The sequence below is a fragment of the Eretmochelys imbricata genome, chromosome 3 (assembly GCF_965152235.1).
Source record: "Eretmochelys imbricata isolate rEreImb1 chromosome 3, rEreImb1.hap1, whole genome shotgun sequence".
Taxonomy (NCBI): domain Eukaryota; kingdom Metazoa; phylum Chordata; order Testudines; family Cheloniidae; genus Eretmochelys; species Eretmochelys imbricata.
In genome coordinates this window covers 93,030,832-93,058,777 of record NC_135574.1, presented here as the reverse complement: position 1 = coordinate 93,058,777, position 27,946 = coordinate 93,030,832, and the positions used below count along the sequence as shown (strand labels likewise).

Below are 27,946 nucleotides of genomic sequence, written 5' to 3'. Positions count from 1 at the left end.
AGTTCTTTGAGATGAGTGTCCCTGTGGATGCTCCACTACCCGCCCTCCTCCCCTCTACTTCAGAATCTGGAACGTGCTCCATTGTCGAGAAGGAACTGAGGAGCCCGGGCCATGCATGTGCTGTTCAAACACTGACAGCTCGTGAGGCAGACACAGTGCATGCGTGGCCCATAGGGGTACTGCTGTAGAAATCGCCCATCAAAGGCGCTGGGATGCACCTTGACCTGAAGTGGAGCATCCACAGGGACAGTCATCTCGAAGAACTGCACAGGGTGAGTAACCTCCTCTTACTCAGATTCTTAATATTTACATTTTATTATGTAAAAATGGTGAATGATGCACTTATTTACTAGATTAGTTTTTTACTTGTTATTTGTATCAAGCTGCATTTGTCTGTACATTGGAATTCAATGAAAATGCACAAAAATTGCATTTTAAAATGGTTTTATTAGTTGAATAAAACTACTTTGAAAAACAAAGTAAGTTTACCAAACATGTTTTATATTTTAAGATAATTGATTTATGAAACAAAAAACATATATAATCTGTAGTTAGTGTGTTGAACTGATTGCTTCTGGTCACTATGTCCTTTAAGATTTTAGGAATAGGAGACCTCATCGTCTCACAATTTGTTTTTATTCATAGATTGAGGAAAATGAGGTTTCCTTCTTTTTCAACTCCCAGCTGGTTTCTTAACTTTGAATGAGTTAGTCACTGAACTGAACTAGTAGAATAAATTGAAATGAGGTAAATAGTTTCGCTGTACCTGCAGCAGAGGTAGCTACTGTCAAAAGCTGGGTTAGCACTTCAATAAACCTGGTTCCAGATGCTTAGCCAGTGATTTCCAACAGTTCAGTCACTTGGCTTTCTTTAAAATTTCATCAGCAAACATACTGCTTAAATATATACATATTAAAATTTAATTCAAATGTTTGTAATAGATTATAGTAAATTGAGTCCTTAGCATTTTAAAGAGGAAAAATGTATTTAATTTATATTAAGATAATTTAATTTAAATTTTTAAAAAAATAATTTTTTGTCTTAAAAAATCATCAATTTTTATCCACCCTTATTTGGACTAGGTGGACGGAAGCTGCTCCACATTTGTTTTGTTTGGATCTGTAGTCCAAAGGAAACTGCCCAGTGATTTTTATTTTCCTCTGACTGAGGTTGGAACAATTTTTTTTTCTCTTTTTTGGAGGCATAACTTAAAGGGGCCATGACCTCAACCCCTAGGACTTCCCAGCAGTCCAGTTACACTTCTACTGTAGAAATTGCATGAGCTAATCAAAATGGTTAATTTAATGCTGTTTATTAGTGACTGCAAAACAATGTTTTAAAAGGGCTATTTTGTTTCTAGCCTTACAGCAGCTCATACAATTGTTCAGTTTACAAAGAAACTCCTTGATGAAAATATTTCTTCTTTGTCTGGATCCGAGATGTTGCCAGCCCTTAAAGGAGCTTTCATTTTTGTGTGTCGTCAGATGTATAGTACCTGTGAAGGTCTGCAGGTGCTGATTCCTTATGGTTTGCATGAATCCATTGCTGACGCTTGGAAGAAGGTAACCGTCTTATTGCAAACATAAGTTTTTTGTGAACAATAAAAATATATCTTTACTATTATATTGCTCTTCAGATTAAATCCTTTATATTTAATTTACACTGTAGTAGGGGTGCTTGAGCGGCAAAGAGTCCTGTGGCAACGTATAGACTAACAGACGTATTTTATGTAGGGATAAATGGACACAAATCAGATATTAGGAACGGCAATATACAAAAATCTGTAGGAGAACACTTCAATCTCCCTGGCACACAAGAGCAGATTTAAAATAGCCATCCTGCACCAAAAAATCTTCAGGACGAGACTTCAAAAAGAAACTGCTGAGCTTCAGTTCATTTGCAAATTTGACACCATCAGCTCAGGATTAAACAAAGACTGTGAATGGCTAGCCAACTACAAAAGCAGTTTCTCCTCTCTTGGTGTTCACACCTCAACTGCTAGAAGAGGCACTCATCCTCCCTGATTGAACTAACAGCGTTATCCCTAGCCTGATTCTTGCTTGCATGTTTATACCTGCCTCTGGAAATTTCCACTACATGCATCTGACGAAGTGGGTATTCACCCATGAAAGCTTATGCTCCAATACGTCTGTTAGTCTATAAGGTGCCACAGGACTCTTTGCCGCTTTTACAGATCCAGACTAACACGGCTACCCCTCTGATACTTGGTATGCTTGAGAAGACCCTTTATTGTACAACACTTGTGCTCTACAGATAATTCCCATTCCTGAATCTATGCATCTGCATGCGGGCATGGCAGGATCCCATTTATAACTTGGAAGTTTTATGCCTTTGTATTAAACTGGGAAATTTTATACCATACCTGATGAAGTACATAGGCTGCCCTCAGTTGTCCACAGGTTAATTTATTTTTGAAGATTGTCCATGAAAGAGCTTCTCTGGGATTGTGTCCCACCACTGGTCAGTGCTCATCACATGTCAAAGGAAGATTCCAAAGTATCACTTTCTATCGCCAATCTTTTCTAATCGCCACTCTTGGTTCCTGGGCTTGTAAAATTAAAACAAACAAAAAAATACTTTAGTCATTTTTTAAAATGAATTTTCCTATTTTTTGGGGGGCGGGGGGAGGGGAAGACACACAAAAAAGGTATTTCAAACTGTGAAATTATTGGTTAGACCCAACTGAGATTCCCTAACACTTGCACCTATGAGGCCTGCACAAGGGAGCTCTTACCTTGTGTACCTTAGCAACAAGCCTGTCCTAGAGAGCCATTCTCCTGAAACTTGAAGAGCTGTGCAGCTTTTACTTTACAATATACTCAGTGAATAAACCATTTTTCAAACCTATTTCATTCACTAACATTTTCATTGCTCAGATAGGCTAGTCATGCACACGAGCAACATGTTCTTAAATAAGCATGTTGTGAGCTTAGCATAGTCATTGTGAATGTTGCACATTCCGAGAGTGCAGTTGTCAAACAGTTCATAACTTAGTCAGATCAAAACAAATGTTTAAGAGGATGAAGATTTTCATGCCAAATTTCAATTTTCTTCCCTCAAGCACTTTGAGGCTAGAGTTGATTTCAAGTAAGTCACTGAAATATTTCAATTGGGAAAGTGGTGGAATTTTTTCTTTTCCCTCATGCTCAAAAATGAATGGAACATTTTAGCTCAAATATTCCCAAAATATTAACTTGCAACAGAAACCAGCCCAGCCCTGGAAAAGAAAAGTCTTTGAAGGTTAAATTTTCAGAAAGATATGATACTGAAGTCGTGGGGAAGGGAGGAGTTAGAACGGAATAGCTACGGCTTCCACTATGTTACTGTATATACACCCTATGATTAATGTGAATACAATATATATGTATGTACAATATTAATTAAGTAATAATTTAAAGTAATATAAACAGTCACAAATCTAAATTTAAGCATTCATTTACAGTAATCTAAAGTCTGAAAAAGAGATACTTAGAATTATCAGTTTATTTTGGATATTTCTTGCCCCTGTTGTGCACAGGTACTGCAGTGAAAGGCAAAGGTTAATTATTCAAAATAGTGAAAATAAACTAAGTAATTACCAGAATCGCAATTTTATAATGATAAATTAGATTTCTAATTGAACAAAGCTGATCTTGAAGCTTATGCTGTCTGTTGCATTGAGAACGCTGGACTAGAATTCTGCGGACTTAAGTGAACTAGTTTACATGTATTGTGCTATAATTTATGTAACTCAGCAAGTTGTCTAGTCTAGCTTAAACAGTCTGTCTTACTTTATTTAATTTTTACGACATGAAATCTTACAAGCTTTTGATGGGCATTTCCAATGACCTGCTGTGATGAAGTGCTACAAGTGATATAGGTAGGCATACGTACACACCTCTATGCACATTAAATTCTCTTGTCATAGTACAGAACATCATTTGGACAAAAAACCTAAATTTGACATACAGAAGATGAATATGAAGAATTAGAATGAAAAATCCATCAAACATATAACTGTGATACAGCTCCTGTTCCTGTATCTCACATCAGAGGCCAAGTTGAGATTACAGTGTGAATGTGCCTTACGTTCATCCCTAATGAACTGAATGAACTAGTAGAGAAACTGAGATTTCAGCTTCGCCATCTTGGATATTTTTGTTAGTAGTTTTCCATTCCTGGTTTCTTCAAATTAGCTTCAACTTATAAAAAGCTTTACGAGTTCCAGACATTGGTAATGTAACAAAGTGTTTGAGCAGGTGATTGCATAGACAATCCAGGAAGTTTTTGGAAAGCGTAGGGGACAATTTCTTGGCGCAAGTGCTAGAGGAGCCAACTAGGGGGGGCGCTTTTCTTGACCTGCTGCTCACAAACCGGGTAGAATTAGTGGGGGAAGCAAAAGTGGTTGGGAATCTGGGAGGCAGTGACCATGAGTTGGTTGAGTTCAGGATCCTGACGCAGGGAAGAAAGGTAAGCAGCAGGATACGGACCCTGGACTTCAGGAAAGCAGACTTCGACTCCCTCAGGGAACAGATGGCCAGGATCCCCTGGGGGACTAACTTGAAGGGGAAAGGAGTCCAGGAGAGCTGGCTGTATTTCAAGGAATCCCTGTTGAGGTTACAGGGACAAACCATCCCGATGAGTCGAAAGAATAGTAAATATGGCAGGCGACCAGCTTGGCTTAATGGTGAAATCCTAGCGGATCTTAAACATAAAAAAGAAGCTTACAAGAAGTGGAAGGTTGGACATATGACCAGGGAAGAGTATAAAAATATTGCTCGGGCATGTAGGAATGATATCAGGAGGGCCAAATCGCACCTGGAGCTGCAGCTAGCAAGAGATGTCAAGAGTAACAAGAAGGGTTTCTTCAGGTATGTTGGCAACAAGAAGAAAGCCAAGGAAAGTGTGGGCCCCTTACTGAATGAGGGAGGCAACCTAGTGACAGAGGAAGTGGAAAAAGCTAATGTACTCAATGCTTTTTTTGCCTCTGTTTTCACTAACAAGGTCAGCTCCCAGACTGCTGTGCTGGGCATCACAAAATGGGGAAGAGATGGCCAGCCCTCTGTGGAGATAGAGGTGGTTAGGGACTATTTAGAAAAGCTGGACGTACACAAGTCCATGGGGCCGGACGAGTTGCATCCGAGAGTGCTGAAGGAATTGGCGGCTGTGATTGCAGAGCCATTGGCCATTTTTCAAAGATAAATGTGGCGAACGGGGGAAGTCCCGGATGACTGGAAAAAGGCTAATGTAGTGCCAATCTTTAAAAAAGGGAAGAAGGAGGATCCAGGGAACTACAGGCCAGTCAGCCTCACCTCAGTCCCTGGAAAAATCATGGAGCAGGTCCTCAAAGAATCAATCCTGAAGCACTTGCATGAGAGGAAAGTGATCAGGAACAGCCAGCATGGATTCACCAAGGGAAGGTCATGCCTGACTAATCTAATCGCCTTTTATGATGAGATTACTGGTTCTGTGGATGAAGGGAAAGCAGTGGATGTATTGTTTCTTGACTTTAGCAAAGCTTTTGACACGGTCTCCCACAGTATTCTTGTCAGCAAGTTAAGGAAGTATGGGCTGGATGAATGCACTATAAGGTGGGTAGAAAGCTGGCTAGATTGTTGGGCTCAACGGGTAGTGATCAATGGCTCCATGTCTAGTTGGCAGCCGGTATCAAGTGGAGTGCCCCAAGGGTCGGTCCTGGGGCCGGTTTTGTTCAATATCTTCATAAATGATCTGGAGGATGGTGTGGATTGCACTCTCAGCAAATTTGCGGATGATACTAAACTGGGAGGAGTGGTAGATGCGCTGGAGGGGAGGGATAGGATACAGAAGGACCTAGACAAATTGGAGGATTGGGCCAAAAGAAATCTGATGAGGTTCAATAAGGATAAGTGCAGGGTCCTGCACTTAGGATGGAAGAATCCAATGCACCGCTACAGACTAGGGACCGAATGGCTAGGCAGCAGTTCTGCGGAAAAGGACCTAGGGGTGACAGTGGACGAGAAGCTGGATATGAGCCAGCAGTGTGCCCTTGTTGCCAAGAAGGCCAATGGCATTTTGGGATGTATAAGTAGGGGCACAGCCAGCAGATCGAGGGACGTGATCGTTCCCCTCTATTCGACATTGGTGAGGCCTCATCTGGAGTACTGTGTCCAGTTTTGGGCCCCACACTACAAGAAGGATGTGGATAAATTGGAGAGAGTCCAGCGAAGGGCAACAAAAATGATTAGGGGTCTGGAACACATGACTTATGAGGAGAGGCTGAGGGAGCTGGGATTGTTTAGCCTGCAGAAGAGAAGAATGAGGGGGGATTTGATAGCTGCTTTCAACTACCTGAAAGGGGGTTCCAAAGAGGATGGCTCTAGACTGTTCTCAATGGTAGCAGATGACAGAACGAGGAGTAATGGTCTCAAGTTGCAGTGGGGGAGGTTTAGATTGGATATTAGGAAAAACTTTTTCACTAAGAGGGTGGTGAAACACTGGAATGCGTTACCTAGGGAGGTGGTAGAATCTCCTTCCTTAGAGGTTTTTAAGGTCAGGCTTGACAAAGCCCTGGCTGGGATGATTTAACTGGGAATTGGTCCTGCTTCGAGCAGGGGGTTGGACTAGATGACCTTCAGGGGTCCTTTCCAACCCTGATATTCTATGATTCTATGATTCTATGAAATCTCTGAAATTAAGAGTTGCTAGTTTTAAAGAATAAATCTGGTGATTTTTAAAAAGTTTCTAGAAGTATCAGAGGCAAGCACATTGCCATTTTGTAAGGTGTTGGAGTCTTCGCCCAGCAACAAACATAAGTTACTTACTCATAAAGTATAAAAAGGTTACTCATCGTGTGGAGTGGTTTATTATTAAAAGGTAATTCCAAAGTAACAATGGATGCCACCCCTCAACCTAAGCACTTTTTCCCAGGGTTGGCTGTTTCTGGGTTCTCTCTTTCAGGACCTGTCTGGCTCAAACCCTAGTTTCCCTGGCTAGAGCAATACTCCCATTTCCCTTCTGTTTATGGTGCAATCTGATGTAGAGTATCTTCCAGAGCATGTGAGCAGTAAGAAACTTGTAGATACTTGCAAGATTCCGACAGCTGCTAAGAGTGGGGCAATGGGAGAATCCCATTACTACCCTACAAAATAAAAACTGTAAAAATAGTTTGAAAATATAACCCAAATGTGTCAGCTTTTTCTTGATACTAATATGTGGACTCACCGTTGGGACACTTATAAATCTCAACTTTTTATTCTTACAAATATTTTGATCATGGTATCTCTTTCCCAACAAACGGACCTTTTCACTTTTCACTCTTTTAGCACTGTACTTCTGAACATGAGCACTTTTCAGTAATCAGATAAGGAACAGTTTCACGCTGCAGGGAAAGCCACTAAAAAGTGCTCATGATCAAGTATATGGCAGTAGTAGAATTCTGGGGCAGATGCTGGCATGATTAAAAAGAAGAAGATAAAAAGAGTTGAGAGACCCAGAAAAAGCAACAGCATACTACACAATGATATTATGGATGTATATGGTCATGTGTATGTTACAATATAACTTCATTATGCTCATTGAAATTACATATCTGAAATTATATAATCTATAACATCCATTATCATTTGATTAAGTAGTGTAATGTCCCCATCATTGCTTAAAACCTAAAAATCTTAAATCGTTGATCTTAAATAAAGTATTTTCTTAATTTTTTTTTTTCAGATATCTTTTACATTAGCATCCCCATCAAAAGTGTTGACTTTTTTTTCTGAACGTTGATAGGATTGTTTGGTATATTTAATGTTGTATAGATGATTCAGAAGGTACTTCTTACTTCAGATCAGATCAAAGCTAATATGCAGTAAAGACACCAGTATCCTACAGTTAAGAACAATGATCTCTGTAGATGCAAATGGAATAAAAAGTTCTTCCTTTTTCTGTGTGAAATTTTGTAATTAAAAACAAAACAAAGTTATCTACAAAATGTCAGAGTGTGTGTAGTTTTCTTTTAAGTAAGATTGGAAAAATATATTTGCAATTCTTTCTATACCGCATAAGATATGGAAATAGAATTACAATTTTTCAGATTTTTTTCAGGATTTTTTAGTTCTGCTGATAAATAAGTGATATAGAAAATATTTACTTAACTACCTTAATATCTTCACACCTCTGATAAATATTCCACGGTATTTTACAACTTGGCAGATAGGTGTTTATTAATGAAATTGAACTAGTCTGATTCAGAATTCTGGCACACTATGCCAGGACATTCTGGATCTAAGCGTTTATTTTGGACATTATTAATTTTGTTTTATTTTGTATATTGTAATGTTAGGTATTATTTCCTGACACTGAATTTCCTTACCTCAGTACCTAAAAGGGTACTGATAAAATCTCAGTATAGTGACAATCATCATGTTTTGAATTATACAGTGCCATGGTCAAAGGAAAGCATAGGAGATTTTTTTTTAAAAAAAAGAAAACCAAAGAAAGCATTGAGGGGAAAAAAGGTACCAAAACTTTTACAAGACATAAAAAAAAGGCCTGACTGGAGAGTCAAAGGTTATTTGGAGACCAGGGCCATTTACATTTCTGGGTCAATTGTGACAAAAGAGCTATGGGAAAAATATAATAAAAAGAAACAGACCTAACATTGAAAGGAGGGACTCAGAGTACAGGATATCATAGCCAAATGATGTTGGATGGGTTGAAGTTGGAATGGTGATTGGAGTAGCATAGTTTGGGTGAGTTGCTCCTTTGCTGACCGTGGTCAAGAAAGAACTGACTTGGAGATTTCAAGAGTTAATGTTTAGTCATTAGTAGCTGGGGTAGTGACTTGTGCTTCCATCAGCTACTACTGACCAAAAAATGCCTGAAAAACTTGGGAAGTTTTGCCTGTTCTCACACTAAGGAGCTGAAACCCAGGAGTGAGACTCCTACCAGAATGACATACTTAGAGAAGCAGAACTACAATGTAATTCCCCACTACAGTAGCACGTACGACAGTGTGCAGTTGTTGTTTTTTCCTTTTTTGCTACTGTCATTTAAAAAATAGTCTAGGAACTGAAAAACTATGAAAGAAAGGTCCATAATAAAGTTATATTTTATTAACAGAAATTATAGTGTCACCTTGAAATATATTCCCTTTAAAACATATTCAGGGTTTATTTAATCTAATTTATTTTATCTAACTGAGGCATTTATATGGCCCCATTACTATAGTAGCTGAGTGCCTCAGAATCTTTAATGTCTTTGTCCTCACAATACCCCTGTGAAGCAGGGAAGGACTATTTATCCCCATTTTACATATGGGAATCTGTGACACACAGAGGCTTAGAGCCAGATTTGTAAAGGTATTTAGGTACCTAAAGGTTTCAGAGTAACAGCCGTGTTAGTCTGTATTCGCAAAAAGAAAAGGAGTACTTGTGGCACCTTAGAGACTAACCAATTTATTTGAGCATAAGCTTTCGTGAGCTACACGAAAGCTTATGTTCAAATAAATTGGTTAGTCTCTAAGGTGCCACAAGTACTCCTTTTCTTTTTAGGTACCTAAAGTTGCAGATAGAAGCCAGAATGCCTTTTAGAATTTGTCCTTAAGTGCCTTGTGTACAATCACATGGGAAGCCTGTTGACCAAGCAGGGAATTGAATTCAGATCTCCCACATGCCAGGCTAATGCCCTAAGCACTGGACCATCCTTCCATCCTTTTTCTTATTGGTAGTCAGAACTTCTAAGAATGATGTAATAACTGCATTTTTTATTTCATAGGCTAGTTCACTTTCAGAAAGGATTCCTACTCCTGTACCTGGGGCAGACTCCATTTCATCAGGAAATCAAGAGTCACAAAACATGTAAGTACTGCTGCGTCTATTCATATTTGGGTAAAATACACAAGTCCACTGCAGCCCAGATTTGTTGACCTTCAGGACAGTTATTAGGCCCATTTGTTTTCTTCGGCTTTTGCCAGGAGCAGGTTGGTAGCTACAAGAAGGTACATATCTTGAGCTGAGGTTTCTCATTTTAGACCTCCCTAGCACAGGACTCATAGAGTCATAAAGTTCTTCCCAGCTCTGTGTGGTTTTACTAAGTTCTATGTAGATTTGGCTCATAATTTGCTGTCTATGTGGATCAAAACTCGTTGGGGAAAATATGAATTAAAAGACGTAAAACAAAATAGTTGACACAGTTTTTCTCTCATGGCTTTGATTGTGTTATTAGTTAAAAATCCTGTTTTGTAGAATACCATCAATGCCTTCAAAACATCATATAGTGAGATTATCAGAATACTGGCTGAAAGCCAGTCACACAGTGAGAGAAAAGACATCTCTCCTTTGATGTTAATACAAACTTCATTTCCCCATTAGATGTTTGTATGTTAAGTTTTACATTGGTGAGAAATACGTGAACTCTATACTGCATGTGAATGTGGGGTGTTAAAAAATGTAATTAAACACTAATGATAGACTTATGTGTATCTTTCTTTACTTTTAATTGTGTGGGATAGTCTCTAAAAAAGCTTCCATACTTAATTTGTACAGGAATTACAATATTTGTTGTTGGTTTATTTTTTTTCCCTTTTGTGAAGTGACTGTAGTGACTTTAAATCAGTGTTGAGAAAGGAAACCCTGTATGAAGTGCTCTGCTGGAGATCGCTGTCAATAGTAAATTCCAATGAATTATAAAGTACAATCCCTTCCTAACTGCTGAATTTGACAGTTTTTTATGGAATAAGAGACTCCAAGAAATTATTTTTAGATAAAGCTTTTGCTTCCCACTGAACAAGAAATGACTTCAAGATTCTAGGTACAGGGGCTAAAGTCTAGGGTGGTGTTTGACTATGGTTGGAAGTGTGGTTTCTGCTTATATCTGTCAAAGCTGCTGGTGGGAATCAAACATCCACCAGGGGAGCTCAGACCCAGATGTGAGAATCCAGTAAGGTGATGTGTTCAGGGAAGCAGGATTACAAGGTGAATAGTGATGGGATGGTGTCTGGTGAGAGATCATTTAAATGCTGGGCTTCTCTTTCTTGGTTAGAGGATGGTTTGGGTGTATTCACACTTGCTTCTAATCAGGGTGAAAGTAACTTAAAGGATTTACCGGGTACTCTGGAGTCCTGAGCAGGGGTGTGTGGCCTTGACCGGAAGAGGTGGGGCCTTTAAATACCCAGGCCCTTTAAATGAAGATTTAAAGGCCCCAGGGCTCCGGCTGCGGCTGGGAGCCCCTGGGCCTTTAAATCACCCCTGGAGCTACCAGCTGCAGAGGCAACTGGGAGCTCAGGGGCCATTTATAGGGCCCTGGGCTCCAGCTGCCACAGTGGAGCTCTGGGCCTTTTAAATCACTGCTGGAGCCCTGCCACCGCTACCCTGGGGCTCTGGCAGTGGGGTTTTGGGGCGCTTTAAAAGGCCTGGGGCTCCCTGCAGCAGCCAGAGCCCGTGGCCCTTTAAAGAGCTGCTGGAGCCCTGCCGCGGCTACCCCAGGGGCTCCGGCAGCAGGGCTCGGGGGCGCTTTAAAGGGCCCGGGGCTTTGGCCGCTGCAGGAAGCCTGGGGCCCTTTAAAGCGCCAGCCTGGAGAAGCTGGTCCTGTCTGGCACGGCGTACTGTCTGTTGCCGGTACACTGGACCGGACCGGCTTACTTTCATCACTGCTTGTAAAAGTCATCTTTTCCCCTGTCACCCTACCAATTCATATATACACACAGTGTTTCTCACTGAACATGGAGTCACTAGTATCTGGACTCCACTGGACACATTTTAATCCACCTCAAAAGTGGAATAGTTTGGAAAGAATGCACATATGCTTACTGAGCCCGCATGTGGGTTATTGTATGTAACAGCACCTCATTTTCATAAACACCGCCCCTATTTTCTAGCATTGTTTCACGTCTGGTATAACTCCTACAAAACGGTTTTAATAATATTTTGCAGTTACATAATGCTTTTTATCTGTAGCTTTCAATATGCTTTACAGTGGTGAGAAAGCAATCTTATTCCCACTTTACAGATGGGGAAATTGAGACACTGAGAGGTGACTTACACACAGTAAGTCAGCAGTAGATTTGAGATTTAGAGCCCAAGTCTTCTGGCTCCTGGTCATGTTATCTATTCACTAAACCATCCTATCTTACCATGTGAGATCTTTTCTGTGATCTCGAATTTCGATGCAGTATTTGTATTCCGTGCCGCTGTTCTGTACATATTTTAACCCTCAAGAAGTAGTTGATCTTGCTACCATACACATAGGTCCAGTGAAAGATTTTTTTAAACTGAAAAGTTTATATTTTCTCTTGCTTTTCACTACTTTTATTTTTAAATCTTGTTTGATTCATTTTATTTTTCTATCATTTTCAGTATGGTATGGGAAGAGACTTTATTAGATGATTTATTAAACTTTGCTGCCACTCCAAAAGGTGGTCTTCTTCTTCAGAATACAGGAGCCCTCAATGAATGTGTAACCTTTATGTTCAGCAGATTCTCAAAAAAACTCCAGGTAGGCATGTCAGAGTCTAGTACAATCACTTTTTTAATTAAGGTAATTAGAACGGAAAACCATAAACCATTGTTTATCTGTTGTTTTATTGGAAGAGTTGAGTTAAAATGTAATCTGACATTCTAAATGCATGGTACATGATTTTATTTCAGTCGTTACTCTGTAAAATGTCAATAAGAATGTCAGATATTGTCACTGTTACTTTTTAGTTCAAAATGTTAAGCAAAAGGATACTTTTTACCCTACATTTAATTTTGGGACCTAATCCTTAGTCAGACGAGTGCTCAGTGATATATGTACACTGAAATATATGTACAGTGGTTGCCAGTAAAACGGCAAGATCTAACATGCCAGACATCAAATTACATAGGGAATTATGCGTTCAATTGCGGAGGCAAAGTATGTTATCACATGGAATTTTTAAAGGTTTTTTGGCCCCTACTCTTAATTGGTGGGTGCAAAGGATTTGGGAGGTTCTAGTTTTAAAAAGTTGTTATTCTGTGTGCAGAAGTTGCATATGCTTTATCTTATGCTATTTATACTTTGAACTAGCAAAGGGAGAGATTCCTTTACTTGCTAAACAAACATGCTTGTGTTGTACTCTGACCCTGACTGGTCGAGATACACTTGTTTACAGAATTTAAAGTTCTGCAGGGAACAAGTAAAAATACATAAGATAACATTTGAGAATATGAGTGTCTTGGTTGTAGTCTCCAAACTTCTTGTATCTCTTTACGTTTATTATGAATAGGTGAGTGGATGTGAAAGGTTTGGTTATGGAGTGATAGTTACACAAATGGCATCGACATCTCCAGGTGCAGTAGCTCTGCAGCGTTCAGGTAATTTTAAGGGTGAACTTTATCATAAGTACTAACATATTGTAATATTATGAATTAAAATAATACAATTCCAAACAAAATAAAGTCAGATGTGATTAACATAGATATGCAATACTAGCAATGACTACTTTGGAGCCTGTTGAATTTTTGGTGGAAAATTATTCTTTTAAATGCTTTTTTTCTTAAGTACAGAAATGCCTTATGAATTTAAGTTTTTGCAGATGGAAGAATATGATCTTGTATACTCTGTGAAACAAAACAAAGATAGAATTGTAAAAGAATGTTCCTCTTTTTATTTTTATTTCATTTGTTTTGATTTCAAAGAAATTTATCCTTTCACCTAAATGCATGAATGCATTAATGAATGTTACAAAACAAACCAGTAATAAATCACAAACCTTCCTCATTCATTGACAAATCCTAATTAATAAATACCAACTTTAACTGATTTACCATCTTCATGACCCACTAACTTCTCAAAAGCCTGGGAAGATGGATAGGTCTGAACATCAACAGACGCTAGCTGTTTAGGACCACTGATTGGTGAAGAAATGAGTTCCAGAATCAAGGATACTTCACTAAAAATGCTGCGCCAGAAAGCTTCTCCAGGTTAAACCAGGGACTGGCACCACAGCTCAAGTAGCCTGCACCTAAACCATGTAGTGTTTCAAAGATTAAAACTGATAACTTGAATTGCAACCAGTGTTGATTATGGAACTCTCTGGCAACTGTTCTGTTTGTTCATCCAGAAGCAGTTGGGGATGTAATTAAGATGGCAAGGGTATGACAGTCAAACTCCACCGATGAATGAAGCTGAAATAACCTGTACCAGTTCTTCAGACCTCTGGCCCTAAACCACAAGCTTTATTTCAGTCTTTTCTTGGTTCAGTTTCAGCCAGCTAGTCCTCATAGTGAAGACACAACAGCTTCAATTTTCTCACTAATCTTTTAAAATGATCTGTATACATGTTTCAGCTCCTGCACAACAGGATGGAGCCCTATGGTATGTCACATAAGAGAAACCTTGTGACCGACTGAAAAAAAATGTCTACTACTACTTTCTAGAGTCTCTCAGGAAATGAGGAACAGAGTAACTTGAGTGACTCCTTCTGTCCTACTATGGTCCACAGCCACATCCTATGGTTAATGGTATTGAAGGCAGGTGAAATACCTGAAAGAATCATCCCAGATCTTCACCCCTACCAGAAGGCATTTATACAAACATGAATGAGGTCATAATTATCAGCCTATCGTTTACAGTAGACATTACTCAGAAGATATGTATTTCTACTTATCTTTCCCTTAATTTTCATTTGAAGATATATATTGATAAGATTTCTTAACATATTTTTACAATCAGCTAGCAATATACATTACTAGGACCAACCCTAGGCCATATGGCATCTCAGGTGAGGAGCATCTTTGGCACCCCACCCCCACTCCATTTATTAAACTTTTGAATACCTTATTTTTATTGCAGTTATAGCCTATTTCACGACTTTGATGCACAATTTGCATGTGTGATTTATCCCTAGCATATAAGAAGATAAATTTGCACACTGTAAATCTGTATTTATTCATGCCATATATAAGCAAATAAAAAATAAATTCATTTCCTCTAAGCTTATAGACCCTTTTTAACTTTAAGAATAACTGAAATGTACTAACATCAAGAAATTGAACTGTGCACCAACACTGGGTGGATCAGTATTAAATAGTGTTACGGTAGGTGACAGCCTTAGAATGTTAACCCTAGTCCTTTAGTTCAAAAGGTCGCTTTTCTCGCCTTTGCCTTCATGCACTGAAGCACAGTGTCAGAGAGTTCCAAAGACTGGCTAAGGGCATTTTTAAGTGATAAAATAACAAGTGATATCAGTCTCTTGTTGACCATCATCGGTCAAAGATACGTTTTAATGAGCCTGAGCATTGAAAAGCACTCACCACTTCCAGCTGTGACCGACAGCATGAGAAGAATCCTCAAAGCTATCCACACATTTAGGAAATGTGTCCTTGAACTCTGCATCATGATGAATTGGAGAACTTGGAGTGCAGAGGGCTTCCCAGGGTTGCCAAATGTCACAGATGTTGTCCAATTCGACATAGAGATCTTTATCAATGACATCTGAACATTCATCATGTGTCAGCATCTGGTGAAGCTCCGTACAGTTTTCCTGTCCGCCAACAGCTTATTAAGGTCATACAAAAATCCCCAGATCTTTTAGTGGTGTTTCATTTGTCCAAACCTTTCTTCGATGGACAATGTAGCAGTGTCAACGAGTGAGCAAAAAAGCTCCCTCTTGTATTTTTCTTCCGAGCTTCCATCACCTAATCTCTGTCCTCTTAACCAAACTGTCTCTTCTTCTGATCAATACGAGTATCCTTGAAGACAGGCTGAACTCCTAAGTTTTCTGCCATTTCTTTGGTAGCAGTGATGGCGTCTTCAAATCTGTTGTCTATGTAGTCCACAACAAAATCAAGGCAACTTCTCATCAAAGTAGTACCTGTCATGATGTCCATCAACTGAGTTTCTAATGTCTTGCTTACAGTGTTTACTTGGAACAGGATATTATGCCAAAACACAACTGAGACTAGAAATTTGAAGTCAGTGGTCTGGTTTGCCAGGCTTTGCATCTCGTGTTGGATTCTGGCCTCAGCTTTACTCAACTGCGCCAGTTCCATCAGAGCATCATAAACCTCAGTCACTTGGTACCTCATTGTCAATATGGCTCTCCCAGTGAGTGTCAGTTACCGGCTTCACGGTCAGATTTGTAACATTGTCTGTGAGGATCTACTACCTGATAGTTGATGCTGAAAAGAAGACTAATCTAATGAAGATGATGCTGCATCTGACAAATCAGGTTGAGGGAATGGCAGCCACAAGGCACAAAGAAAGCTCTTGGATTCAACATAAGGATCTTTGCCTGGATGCCACTGTTTCTTCCCTTCATGTTTACACCATTGTCATAGCGTTGGTTGCGGCAGTTCTGAAGCTTTATCCTTGTTCAAAATGTTCATAAACATTTCTGTTAGGCCTTTTCCAGTAGAGTTGTCCACGGACCAGAAACAGATAAAACATTCCTTTTCTTGGATACAGCCATCCTTGTTAACAAATCTTACTGTAAATGACATCTTTTTACTGTGACTAATGTTGGGAGTGCAGTTCATTATTACAGCATAGTACTTTGCTTTGCCAAGCTGCATCAATACGTAATCAAGCACTTGCCTTGCCATAAAGTCAATCAATCAGTTTTGAATTGTTTTGCTGTAGTAATGGTCCACATCTTCTTTACAAACTACTCAACATAGGTGTTCATGTATGACATTATCATATTTCTCTAGGAGTTCTGCCAAACTAAGAAAATTACCATTGTGCTCAATGAACAACTTATCTGACGAGCCCCGGAAAGCCAAATTATTCTTTGCAAGAAAGAGGATAATTGAGATCAAAGACTCGAGTGCATTCCTCCAGTGCTGGATTTCTACATTAATAATGTGCTGGCTTTCTGTATCTATGCACTTATTCAGCTTGAGCCTGGACTCGACCTCCATCCATTTGGAGTGGGCCGTAAAATGGCTGGGTGACTTCAAAGTATCAGCTAAGTTATCCTAGTAATTGTACCCAGAAAGTGCAAACAACAATTTTACATTCTTGTCAAATATTTTACAACAAAAACAGAACACTTTTGAAACAGTACGTGTTAAGCATGGCAAAAGAAATGACAGTATTTATTTTATCTTATTGCATAGATAGGGGTTCGATAGATATTTCTGGCATCTAATTAGATATGTCCTTTATTAGTCACTACTTACACTCTTCAAGGCTTAAAACACAAGTACACTTTCACAATTACACAATACAACAAGGTTTGCAATATTGCAACTGGGCTCTCACTTCATTCTTATATCTCATTGACTGACTGGTGTTGCCCTGTCTATTATATACCTGCGAGGGCATGGCTGACAACATTCCAGGAGGGTCAAGGAAAATGTAGTTCTCAGAAAGTCTGGAAGCTTCCACAAGATTCTACAAAGGTCCAAAACATTCTAGGTGGTTAGTGAAAAATGAATCCACATACAGAATACCTGAAACATTTTACTTCAAACATTCTATTTTCCCTTTTGTTGCTAACAACAAAAACAGCACCCCAAGCCTGGTGCCCCCGAACCTCAGCACCCCAGATGGTCGCTGGATTGCCTGCCCCTAAATCCGACCCTGTATATTACTGTAGACTGGCACAGGCAGCTGTGCAAAACTACTCTCTCTCTTTAGGTAAATCTAGTTTACTTTATTATGCAAGTGCAAGTCAGTTGTTTCCAGACAAGTTGTCTTAAATCCTGTGTCTTTAGAATCAATGATATTGTATAACATATATGGTTCCCAAATTGTGGTCTATAAGAGCTAGCTTGTGACAAAATACTGGGTCTTCTTTCTTTCCAGCTACTTAATCGCTGCAAAACAAACAAACAAAAATGGAAAAATATATTACCTACAGTAATATTACTTTTCCTTGTAAACCGTTTCTGTAGTTGTCAAAATGATGTTATTCGATCATCAGTGGGAAGGACAGTGGTGTACCATATTATCATGGCTAGAAGAGGAGAGTAGTCCCTGAGGCAATCTCTTTTTAAGATTTGGTCCATGCTGTATAGAGTTTTGAGTTTTATTTTACTTGTTTTTTTAAGCATTTTTGTGACTAAATCAAATATTAAATTTTAGGGTTTATAAAATCACTTATAAGTGAATTATGGGCTGTTTTGGAGTGTGGAAGAGATGATCATAGAGTAACTCACCCCAGTTCTACTCCAGTAGATCCTATTGACCGAAACTGTCAGAAGGTGAGAAATTATCTTGTTTTATGCAATTTGTTACTACTGTGTATAAATACACAGGTGGTTTCATTAATATCCTAAATGTGACATTTCATCAGCATTGTTTCTAATTTAGGCACTTAAAGTAAAATTGGTGTAGTACAACAAGCAAAACAATGACTGAATGAAATAGGTTCCTGTGTTATATGGAGGGTCACAATTGCAAGGGTCACTGAAGTCAATTAAAAAGTACACTGGCCCTCGTTAGAACACGCGTCTATATACACGCGTCTATATAGTGCAAATTCGCATATAATGTGGTCGTGGTCTTGGATCCCAAATGTAATTACTTTAATTGGAATTCATTTTAATGTGGTCCCTGCTATAATGTGGTCCTGCGCGTGGATCCCAAATCCCGCGTTCTAGCAAGGGTCCTGTGTATATCATAAAAAGAGTGATATAGAGGATCATCTTGACAAAATGAGGTCTTATAATAGCATAAATTGAGATTTATGAGCAGTGTGATTAAACAGCATATAAATGTAGACCTAAATTGGCTAATGTTTTAGATGGAATATGATTTGATTTTATACTTGATTTTCAGTTAGTTTGATTTTCGTGAGGTTACATTCTTTCAGGTGGAAAGCTCTCTTTCTGATAGCAGTTACTTTGTCTTAGAATGAGTTACAACTACTAGTTCAGGATGATCTAAACCACCAAATTGTACAAGTATGTGATGATATAAGCAGAATAGCATTCGAAAATCATTCAACATTTATTGCCAGAATTGTACTTCATTCAGACCCATGGAAGAATTCTCAACTTTCACTGGGCCATTCGTTTCTGCAATGTGTCAACCCATCAGTTCACACAGTTCTCACAAGGTGCATGGGCACTACCTTAGGCTAGCATAGATGTGTCTCCCATTAGGATATGAGTAATGTTCCACGTTTGTTTCGCTGGGTAGCTCTGCCTGTTTAAACTTCACACTGCAGAGCAGGGTGAGACTGAGACCTGGGCCAAACTTCTTTACATTGTTTTTAATTAACTGCCAATTCAATGCTATCTAATGGTTGGTTATATAAATATAAAAGTTCACAGTAGCAACCTTTTTATTTATTTATTTATTTTTTAAAAGTTTTTTCTAGCGCTGGTAAATTTGCTATCCTATCCTGCTATTTATGAACTGATAGGTGATCAGGAGATACCAAATAAACCAGAATATTCTCTCCGTGAAGTTCCTACAAATGTTATTGTAAGTAATTTTTTCTTTTTTTTTCTTTCTTTTTTTCAAAATACTACAATGTGGTTAGACATTTTGCCTGAGCAAGTATTATGTTAATAATTAAAGACATGCTCTATTTTCTGCTCAAATGATAAATTTAGACTTGAAATTAGATGAAGGTTTCTAACCATCAGAGGAGTGAAGTTCTGGAACAGCCTTCCGAGGGAAGCCTTGGGGGCAAAAGACATATCTGTTTCAAGACCAAGCTTGATAAGTTTATGGAGGCAATGATATGATGGGATAGTCTAATTCTGGCAATTAATTGATCTTTCACTATTAGCGGTAAATATGCCCAATGGCCTGTGATGGGATGTTAGATGGGGTGGGATCTGAGTTGCTACAGAGAATTCTTTCCTGGGACTCTGGCTGGTGAGTCTTGCCCACATGCTCAGGGTTTAGCTGATCGCCATATTTGGGGTTGGGAAGGAATTTTCACTCAGGGCAGATTTGCAGAGGCCCTTGGGGTTGTTTGCCTTCCTCTGCAGTGTGGGGCATGGGTCACTTGCTGGAGAATTCTCTGCACCTCAAAGTCTTTAACCATGATTTGAGGACTTCAATAGCTCAGACATAAGTTAGGGGTTTGTTACAGGAGTTGGTGGGTGAGATTCTGTTGCCTGCGTTGTGCAGGAGGTCAGACTAACCTATCATAATGGTCCCTTCTGACTTTAAAGTCTATGATTCTGATTTTAAAATTGTTTTTGCATTTTTTATTGTGTGCAGCATGAGGGCAGCATATGCACATAGTATATTGGGTAATATAAAATCTTTGCATGATTTGAAGGTCTTACTTTTCTTCCTCACTTTTATTATAAATCTGTTCCCAGGGATAATGATATATATGAACATCTCTAATTATGTGTGTTTGCGCACATGCACATATGTATGCATATATTTGTATCATACATTATTGTGTGTGTGTATATATATATATAAGTGGAGGGAGGAGGGACTACATATGTATAGTCTTATACCACAACCATTGTAGAGACAAAAATATTTAACCTTTTAATAAAAAATTAGTTTAAAATGGGTTAGTGTTTCTCAAGTCCATAAACTACCAATACAACATAAAAAGTCAGGAAGTTACTAGGTAAATGCTTACCCAGTCCTGGTAAGCTATGCTAATGATTGCTCATTCGCCACATTATTTTATCCACATTTCCTACCCTCTTCTTTCCTCTTCTACATGTCACGTGTAAACTTCAACTGTAACCACACAAAGTGGTGACAATTGGATGTTTGTTAATTGGTCAAACGGTTGAATATTGTATTAAAATATTTGATTAGTGTTTATGGTGTAGATTTTTAGTTATGCATGAAAGTCTTGGATGACTGTTAGTGCAGGGAATATTTTTAAAAGTAGAAATAGTTTATAAAATTGTCTGTCATGTTTGGAAGTTACTATTTTAAAATCTTGTAACACTATTTACGTGATAATGAAGCAGTATGGTGCTATTTTCTGTTTTCAGTAGTTATTTGTGTTCAGAGTCAAAATTGCATGTTTTGTGAGGCATAGGAGGGGAGTAGTCATTTGTTGAGGGTAGTGTATGCAAGTGATGTAATATGAAGAAAGCAAAATCGTGTTTGAAGTTTCCTATAGGTTGCGTGAGACTTTAGTGATTTCATAGCTTCATAAATCTGGGTTGGTGTATTATGCTCTGGAGCACCTTTAACTGATTTTTTAATAAACCTTTTCGTTTGAGGAATTTCTTAGGTTTGTAAAGAAGTGTTATTTCAGTGCTAATAGTTGCTCACATGGATAGTAGTAAAAGTTCATATATAGTCTCCAAATTTATGCTCTCTCCACCTTCAGAGCCCCGGTGTTTGTCCAAGCCCCTCCACAACCCAGAATCTTTTCTTGGCTCCTGTACAGCTGTGCTCCTTCCCCATGTTACTCTCCAGATCTTCATTCCCTCATAACCCCCATCAATGGCTCAGATGTCCCCAGGTCACTCTTTAGAACCCCCGTGTCTCTGCAGTACTCCACTGCTCATTCTTGGCTCTGGGCTAAAACATACAGAGGGCAGAAGAGGCTGCAGTTGTCAGACAAACATCCCGCAACATCTCTTTCTTTGAGCGCACAAATAGCCAATTTGCATTAATTGTCCCTGTCAAGGTTCCTTCCCCACTCTGAACTCTAGGGTACAGATGTGGGGACCTGCATGAAAACCCCCTAAGCTTATATTTACCAGTTTAGGTTAAAACTTCCCCAAGGTACAAACTATTTTACCTTTTGTCCCTGGACCTTATTGCTGCCACCACCAAGCATCTAACAAAAATAACAGGGAAAGAGCCCACTTGAAAACGTCTTTCCCCCCCAAAATCCCCCCAAGCCCTACACCCCCTTTCCTGGGGAAGGCTTGATAAAAATCCTCACCAATTTGCATAGGTGAACACAGACCCAAACCCTTGGATCTTAAGAACAATGAAAAAGGTTCTTAAAAGAAGAATTTTAATTAAAGAAAAAGTAAAAGAATTACCTCTGTAAAATCAGGATGGTAAATACCTTACAGGGTAATCAGATTCAAAACATAGAGAATCCCTCTAGGCTAAACCTTAAGTTACAAAAAGACACAAAAACAGGAATATATATTCCATTCAGCACAACTTAGTTTATCAGCCATATAAACAAAACAAAATCTAACGCATATCTAACTAGATTGCTTATTAACTCTTTACAGGAGTTCTGACCTGCATTCCTGCTCTGGTCCCGGCAAAAGCAACACACAGACAGCTTTGTCTCTCCCCCCCTCCCCCCAATCTTTGAAAGTATCTTGTCTCCTCATTGGTCATTTTGGTCAGGTGCCAGCGAGGTTATCTTCGCTTCTTAACCCTTTACAGGTGAAAGGGTTTTGCCTCTGGCCAGGAGGGATTTGAAGGTGTTTACCCTTCCCTTGATATTTATGACAGTCCCTTATAAATTATTTACATTACAGAATTCATGGCCAACCAACTGACTGAAAAGGCAGCCGCAATCTTGGGGTAAAGGAAATGATATTCAAAAGAATCTTTTTATACACAAATGATCCAATAAAATTGAATTTCCAGTGATTTAGAATAAATGTTGAATTGTTTAGTTGCATTGTAGTGTAAAGTAGCAGCTTCACTTACAGTGAAGTTATTCTATGTTGGGCGGGGAGGGGCGGGATAATTTGGTGTCAGAGGATTCCACTATCTTTAAATAAGGATGCATTTTAAATAAAGGAGAATCTGCTTTGACCAATTATTTTACTGGTAGTGGTAACTTTATTTTATAAAAAATGAAGTACAAGTTCTAATGGATTTTATGAAATTAAGTTTATATTTTTTTCTCTCTGATGTGGTCTTGAAGTGACTCATTGATCTAAAGAGTCAGTCAATAATTCTCCTTGCTGTTTCCGAGGCCATGCTTCTCAAATAGAATTTAATAAATAAGTAAATAAATAAATGGATTTCATCTGACATAAACAAAGCCCCTAAGGATTTTGTTGGTTTTAGTTCTTTGAGTTTACCACACCAATCTGAGTCCAAGAGAATGATGTCAGTGGAATTTTTGTACATTTTATGCATTCTTTAAAAGGCAATTATTACTTTGGGAGCAATATCTGAGACAAACTAGAGAGAGGGATAATACAATCTGAATTGTGCATAAAACAGTAAGTAGCCCACTGATCATTTACAGTTTTGTCAAGCACTGTAGGCTTAAAATTTCCCATATAAAACACTCTTACATCACATCATAAAGAAACTGATGATTTGACAGGGTTTTCAAAAAACTAAAACAAACAAAAATAATCCACAGAACTTTCCTGTTGGGCAAGTTTTTCCATAATTGTCCACTATCAGATTTCTTGAACTTTTCTTTGCAGCATCTGGTACTCACCATAGTTAAAGCTAGAATACTGGACTAGATGGACCATTGTTTAGTCTGAGTTGGTACTTATGTTTCTGTGCACAGAATTATTTAGTACCTGAACTTTTGATTAAATTAGCTTGAAATGGAAAGATCTGTACATATTTCAAAAACACTAAAAATTCACTTTACCATTTTACTCCAATATTAACATTCAAAAGTAATTTAAAATGTTTAATATTTCAGTGCCTTGACATGTATTTAGCTATGTGTTTGTGGCTTTTTATGTATATTTTGGCCTTGATTCTGCACCATTGACTTTAATGGGAGCAAGAACATTAAGCACTAACACTTTCAAAAAAAATTAATGTATTTTTGTAACATTTAGAATAAATAATGCTGTATTTTTACACATTAACCTTAAGTGTAAGAAATATAAGAAGATGCATGATAATTTTACAATAATGCCTTCTTTTTGCAGGATATAATTGACAGACTTATAATTTTGAATTCAGAAGCTAAAATTCACTCCTTATTCAATTATGAACAATCACACATCTTTGGTCTGAGGTAAGATCCACTCTCTGTTCAAAATGAGAATACAGTACGGCAAGTTTTTATTGGTTTCCAATAAACTTATATTATTGCTTCTTATTGTGCATGAAAGTGAAATTCAGTTAGTTATTTTTTTTTAAACATGGAAAGGTTGAATGAAAAATGCATTATATAGAATTAGGAAAACAGCAAAGACCATCTTTATTCAATATTCCTGTATCTGATGCAATAAAAACAGTTGCACAAGGTTATTTAGCATGGATGGTTGAAAAGCAAATGTAGTACATCCATCATGACATGTGAAACAAACATCCTGCTAAAATACTGTAATAAATTGAGGATTTTACATTACCATGTGAAGCTTTATATATTTAATTTATCTACGAGTGCATTTCAGAAATTCATTCTATTTTAATTATATTACCAATTCCAGCAATATTCCCTGTGCTTAAAATGGGAGGTACCACTAGAACCAGTAATATGTCTAGAACTTGAATGAACATTTTAAATGTGTCCACTGAATATGATGCTCATCAATATATTGTCTGCATGGTTTCCAAGTATTTAAAGATAAAAATATCTATCTATCTATCTATCTATCTATCTATCTGCTTTCCTAGCCTGAATGATAAATAGTTTGCTTAGTTTATATATTCGTGTGTATAAGTGAAAGTATATCTCTACTAAGATGTGATCCATACTATGAAAAAGTTTGATAATGTCTGATTGGGCAGAATAACGATCCCAATGGTTTATAAAGTCCAAAGTTAGTTTTCTATAGCCCCACTTTTACCAAAATATCAGAGTAAATTAATCTGTACCATATATGCAAATAATAGTGAACTATGTACTGTAGATTACATCAAATAATCCAGGTAACATCTTTCATCTGGCAGGACAGGTATGAGATGTACAGTGTCAAAGTTTTGAGATATGAGAAGTACAGTCTTGTACCATGAAACAGGGAGTCAGAGATTGCTTCATAAAATAATATAGGACTATAGGAGTCTTAAGTTAGGTAGAAGTGATGAGTCTGCAAATAGCATTTGAAATAGCTAGTAGTTACTTAGGAACAACTGTGCAATCCTAGCACCATTGAAGTCAATGGCAAAACTCCCTTTGATTTCAGTAGAGCCAGGATTTCACCCCCAGTTGGGCAGGCTGTTCTGAAAAGGAACTATGAGTTTTGTCTGTGTGTTTATATTGCGTTTTTTATTAAGGCCCTGTCTACACTGCAAAAAAAAAAAAAAAAATGGGGAGCTCATTGAACCATAAAATCATGCATGTTTTATACACAGAGATAAAAAGTTCAGCTAATCTCTTTGAGTGGGTACACAGCTGACTCCCTGATTCCTTTTAGATTGACAAAATTAAGCAAGTACACATATCCCAACCTGATTGTGAATGCTTTAAAAAAATGTGTTTAACAAGCTTGTACCCGGTGTACATGGGTACCACAACCATGACACTTGAAACCATTTTATAAACATCTATTTAAGTAGATTAGAGGGGTCTTAAAGTTTGCTGAAAAACTTGAAGCATAGAAGGAAATCTTGCACTGGATTATGAAAGGACAGAAAGCGAGTGAAAATTTCTGAGGGTTGGAAAGTTGTTCTGTTTCTCAATTCATGTAAAGAGACAAACGGCCTCATTTTTAGGCTTGGCAGAACTCAATCTTTATTTTTTATCATTTTGACAGATATCAGTGTTTGGTTTTAAGCTTTTTTTCTATATTTATATAGATTTTAAATTTTCACAGTTGTCAAAAATTATGTGTGTTAAGAATTTTTTTTGTTAATTGCATTTTTCTCAGTTCCTGGAAATTATGGGTGGTCAGACAATGGAGGTGGTGGGTCAGAGAATAATTATTTAATGACAGGACACACTGATATTCAAAAAGTTATTTTTAGAACCATTAAACCAAAAAATTGTCAACATCACACATCAAAATGTACACAGTAAATAGCCTTAAATCAAACCCTAATTAATTCTCAAGCAGCAATTTTTCTTGCTTTGCCTATCTGTAAATTTCACTTATTACTGATGGAAATATTTTTTTTGTTGGTTTGTGTATATAGTGATTTCAACATTTATCAGCATTTGCTGATAAACATTTAATTCTTCCAAGCATACACATTTTTATTTCCCCACCTGTAAAATTAAGGTAATGATGCTAATGTCCTTTGTAAAGTTCTTTGAGATCTACTGATGAAAAGCTCTATATAAACTAGATAGTATTATTGTTATTGTTGCTATTATTATTTTAGGGAAAAAATAAGTAATGCACTATTCACAGTATGAAAACGTCCTGCATATCAAAGTAGGTAATGTTTTAACATAATATTAAATGGCTGCTACATCAGGAAATCAAAGGAAAGATTCTTTAACTCCTGAACCATAGTTTTCTGTGGGGCCGCCTAAGCTCCTTTTATAACCTCAGTGATGCCTTGGATATACCATTTCACAGCCTTCCACGAACGTCCCCCCTTCCCCTGTCTTCCATCAAAGGCCCCATTTATTGCCAACTTTCCTTCTATTAGAAGAAGGGAAGATGCAACTCACTCTAGAGACTTTCAACACTGCTCATTACATTTATTAGAATGCCAAAGCGAGGCACTAAGTCCACTGGATACTGTCTATTTTTGAGTGTGTTTGAAGCATCCAGCGTCATGTTACATTTCCCTTTTGTACCTTAAGTTTGAAAATTGTTAGTAAATAGCTTAAATGTTTTCTTATTGTTTTAATGGATTTTCATGAGTTTTGGAAGGTGCACACATACTATTTCACTGGTAATATTTTTAGAATTTGCAAATACAAAACTTTTATTCTGACTAATTCAGTCCCTTATACAAGGAATCTGTACCATTACATACTAATTCCAAGTTCCTTCCTAAAATGATCTTGGATTTCTGTCTTAATGTCATGCTTTTTTTCTTTTCTTCAATTCTCTTGCTCAACTTGCAAGCACCTCTGAACCCCATGGAGTCAAACTTGAAAGATATATATTTCACTAGAATCCATTTGAGATTAATTTTTATCTACTTTCCTAAAATTTCTGAGTACAAAGACGTCTGTCTTTGTCAAAAGAAACATTGTCTTGTATAGTCAGCATGCTCTCCTGCGTAATTCCTTCAGTGACGTCAAATTTGCTAGTATATGAAGCAACTGTAATGTCAAACACTGAATTGTGGCATTATTGACCAAATCTGGTAGGAGCAGCAGGTTAATTATAATGGGATAAAGGACTTGTGTAGACATAAATATCTAGTGTGACAAAGTTCCTCCTCTGCCTTGGTGGGTCCTGTGGTTTTTGGAGGATTTGCTTGTCTCAGATGTTCATGGCAGTCCTCATTTTGGCCACTTCTGCTAGAGGCTCAAACCTGCCGTTCACTCAGCTAACCTTGTCACTGGCCAGCATGGGGGAAATGGAGAACAATCTCCGCAGTCTCTGTTGCCCCACCTAGTGGGTCAGGGACAGGCCAGATCCCTTTCCAAATTAGACCTTCCCTTCTGGTATTGCTCACAGACTAGGTCAACTCCTCCTGTGTCCGATCAGGAGTTGGGGGGGTGAGGGAATCCAGGTCCACCCTGTACACTGGGTTCCAGCCCAGGGCCCTGTGGATAGCAGCTGTCTACAATGTCTCCTGCATCAGCTACGTGACAGCTTCAACTCCCTGGGCATTTTCCCCTGGCCTCTCACTCCCTGCTCCTTGCACTCCCCCCACTAACTGATGGGAGGTCCTTTTTAAACCAGGTATCCTGATCAGTCTGCCTGCCATAATTGATTCTAGTATGTTCTTAATTGGCTCCAGGTGTCTTAGTTAGCTTCCCTGTCTTAATTGTTTCTAGGAGGTTCCTGATTGCTCTAGCACAGCCCCTGCTCTGGTCATTCAGGAAACAGAAAACTATTCATCCAGTGGCCAGTATATTTGCCTTCTACCAGACTCCTGTACCCCACTGGTCTGGGTCTGTCACACTAGTTAAATTTACAACAAAGAGAAATCAAATATTGTAAAAGTCAGTAGCAGCTGAAGGTTGAGAACAATCTGTCACAGCATGCTTTTGGTGATTTTTTTTTTTTTAAAATACAAGTAGTAGACTTAATAAACTTATATAAAAAGGCTCTAAAGTCTTTCTCTCTCTCGATATCAAGAGAACAGG

General features: G+C 38.1%; 1 protein-coding gene across 1 annotated transcript in view; it reads left to right on the top strand.

The window, feature by feature from the left end:
- Window positions 1-27,946, top strand: part of TBC1D32 (TBC1 domain family member 32) — a 180,305-nt gene that overhangs the window by 38,592 nt on the left and 113,767 nt on the right. Inside the window, 7 exon segments of the mRNA XM_077812143.1 lie at window positions 1,361-1,562; window positions 9,748-9,830; window positions 12,327-12,465; window positions 13,217-13,304; window positions 18,022-18,140; window positions 19,252-19,368; window positions 23,712-23,800. Coding sequence (XP_077668269.1) covers window positions 1,361-1,562; window positions 9,748-9,830; window positions 12,327-12,465; window positions 13,217-13,304; window positions 18,022-18,140; window positions 19,252-19,368; window positions 23,712-23,800 — 837 coding nt within the window.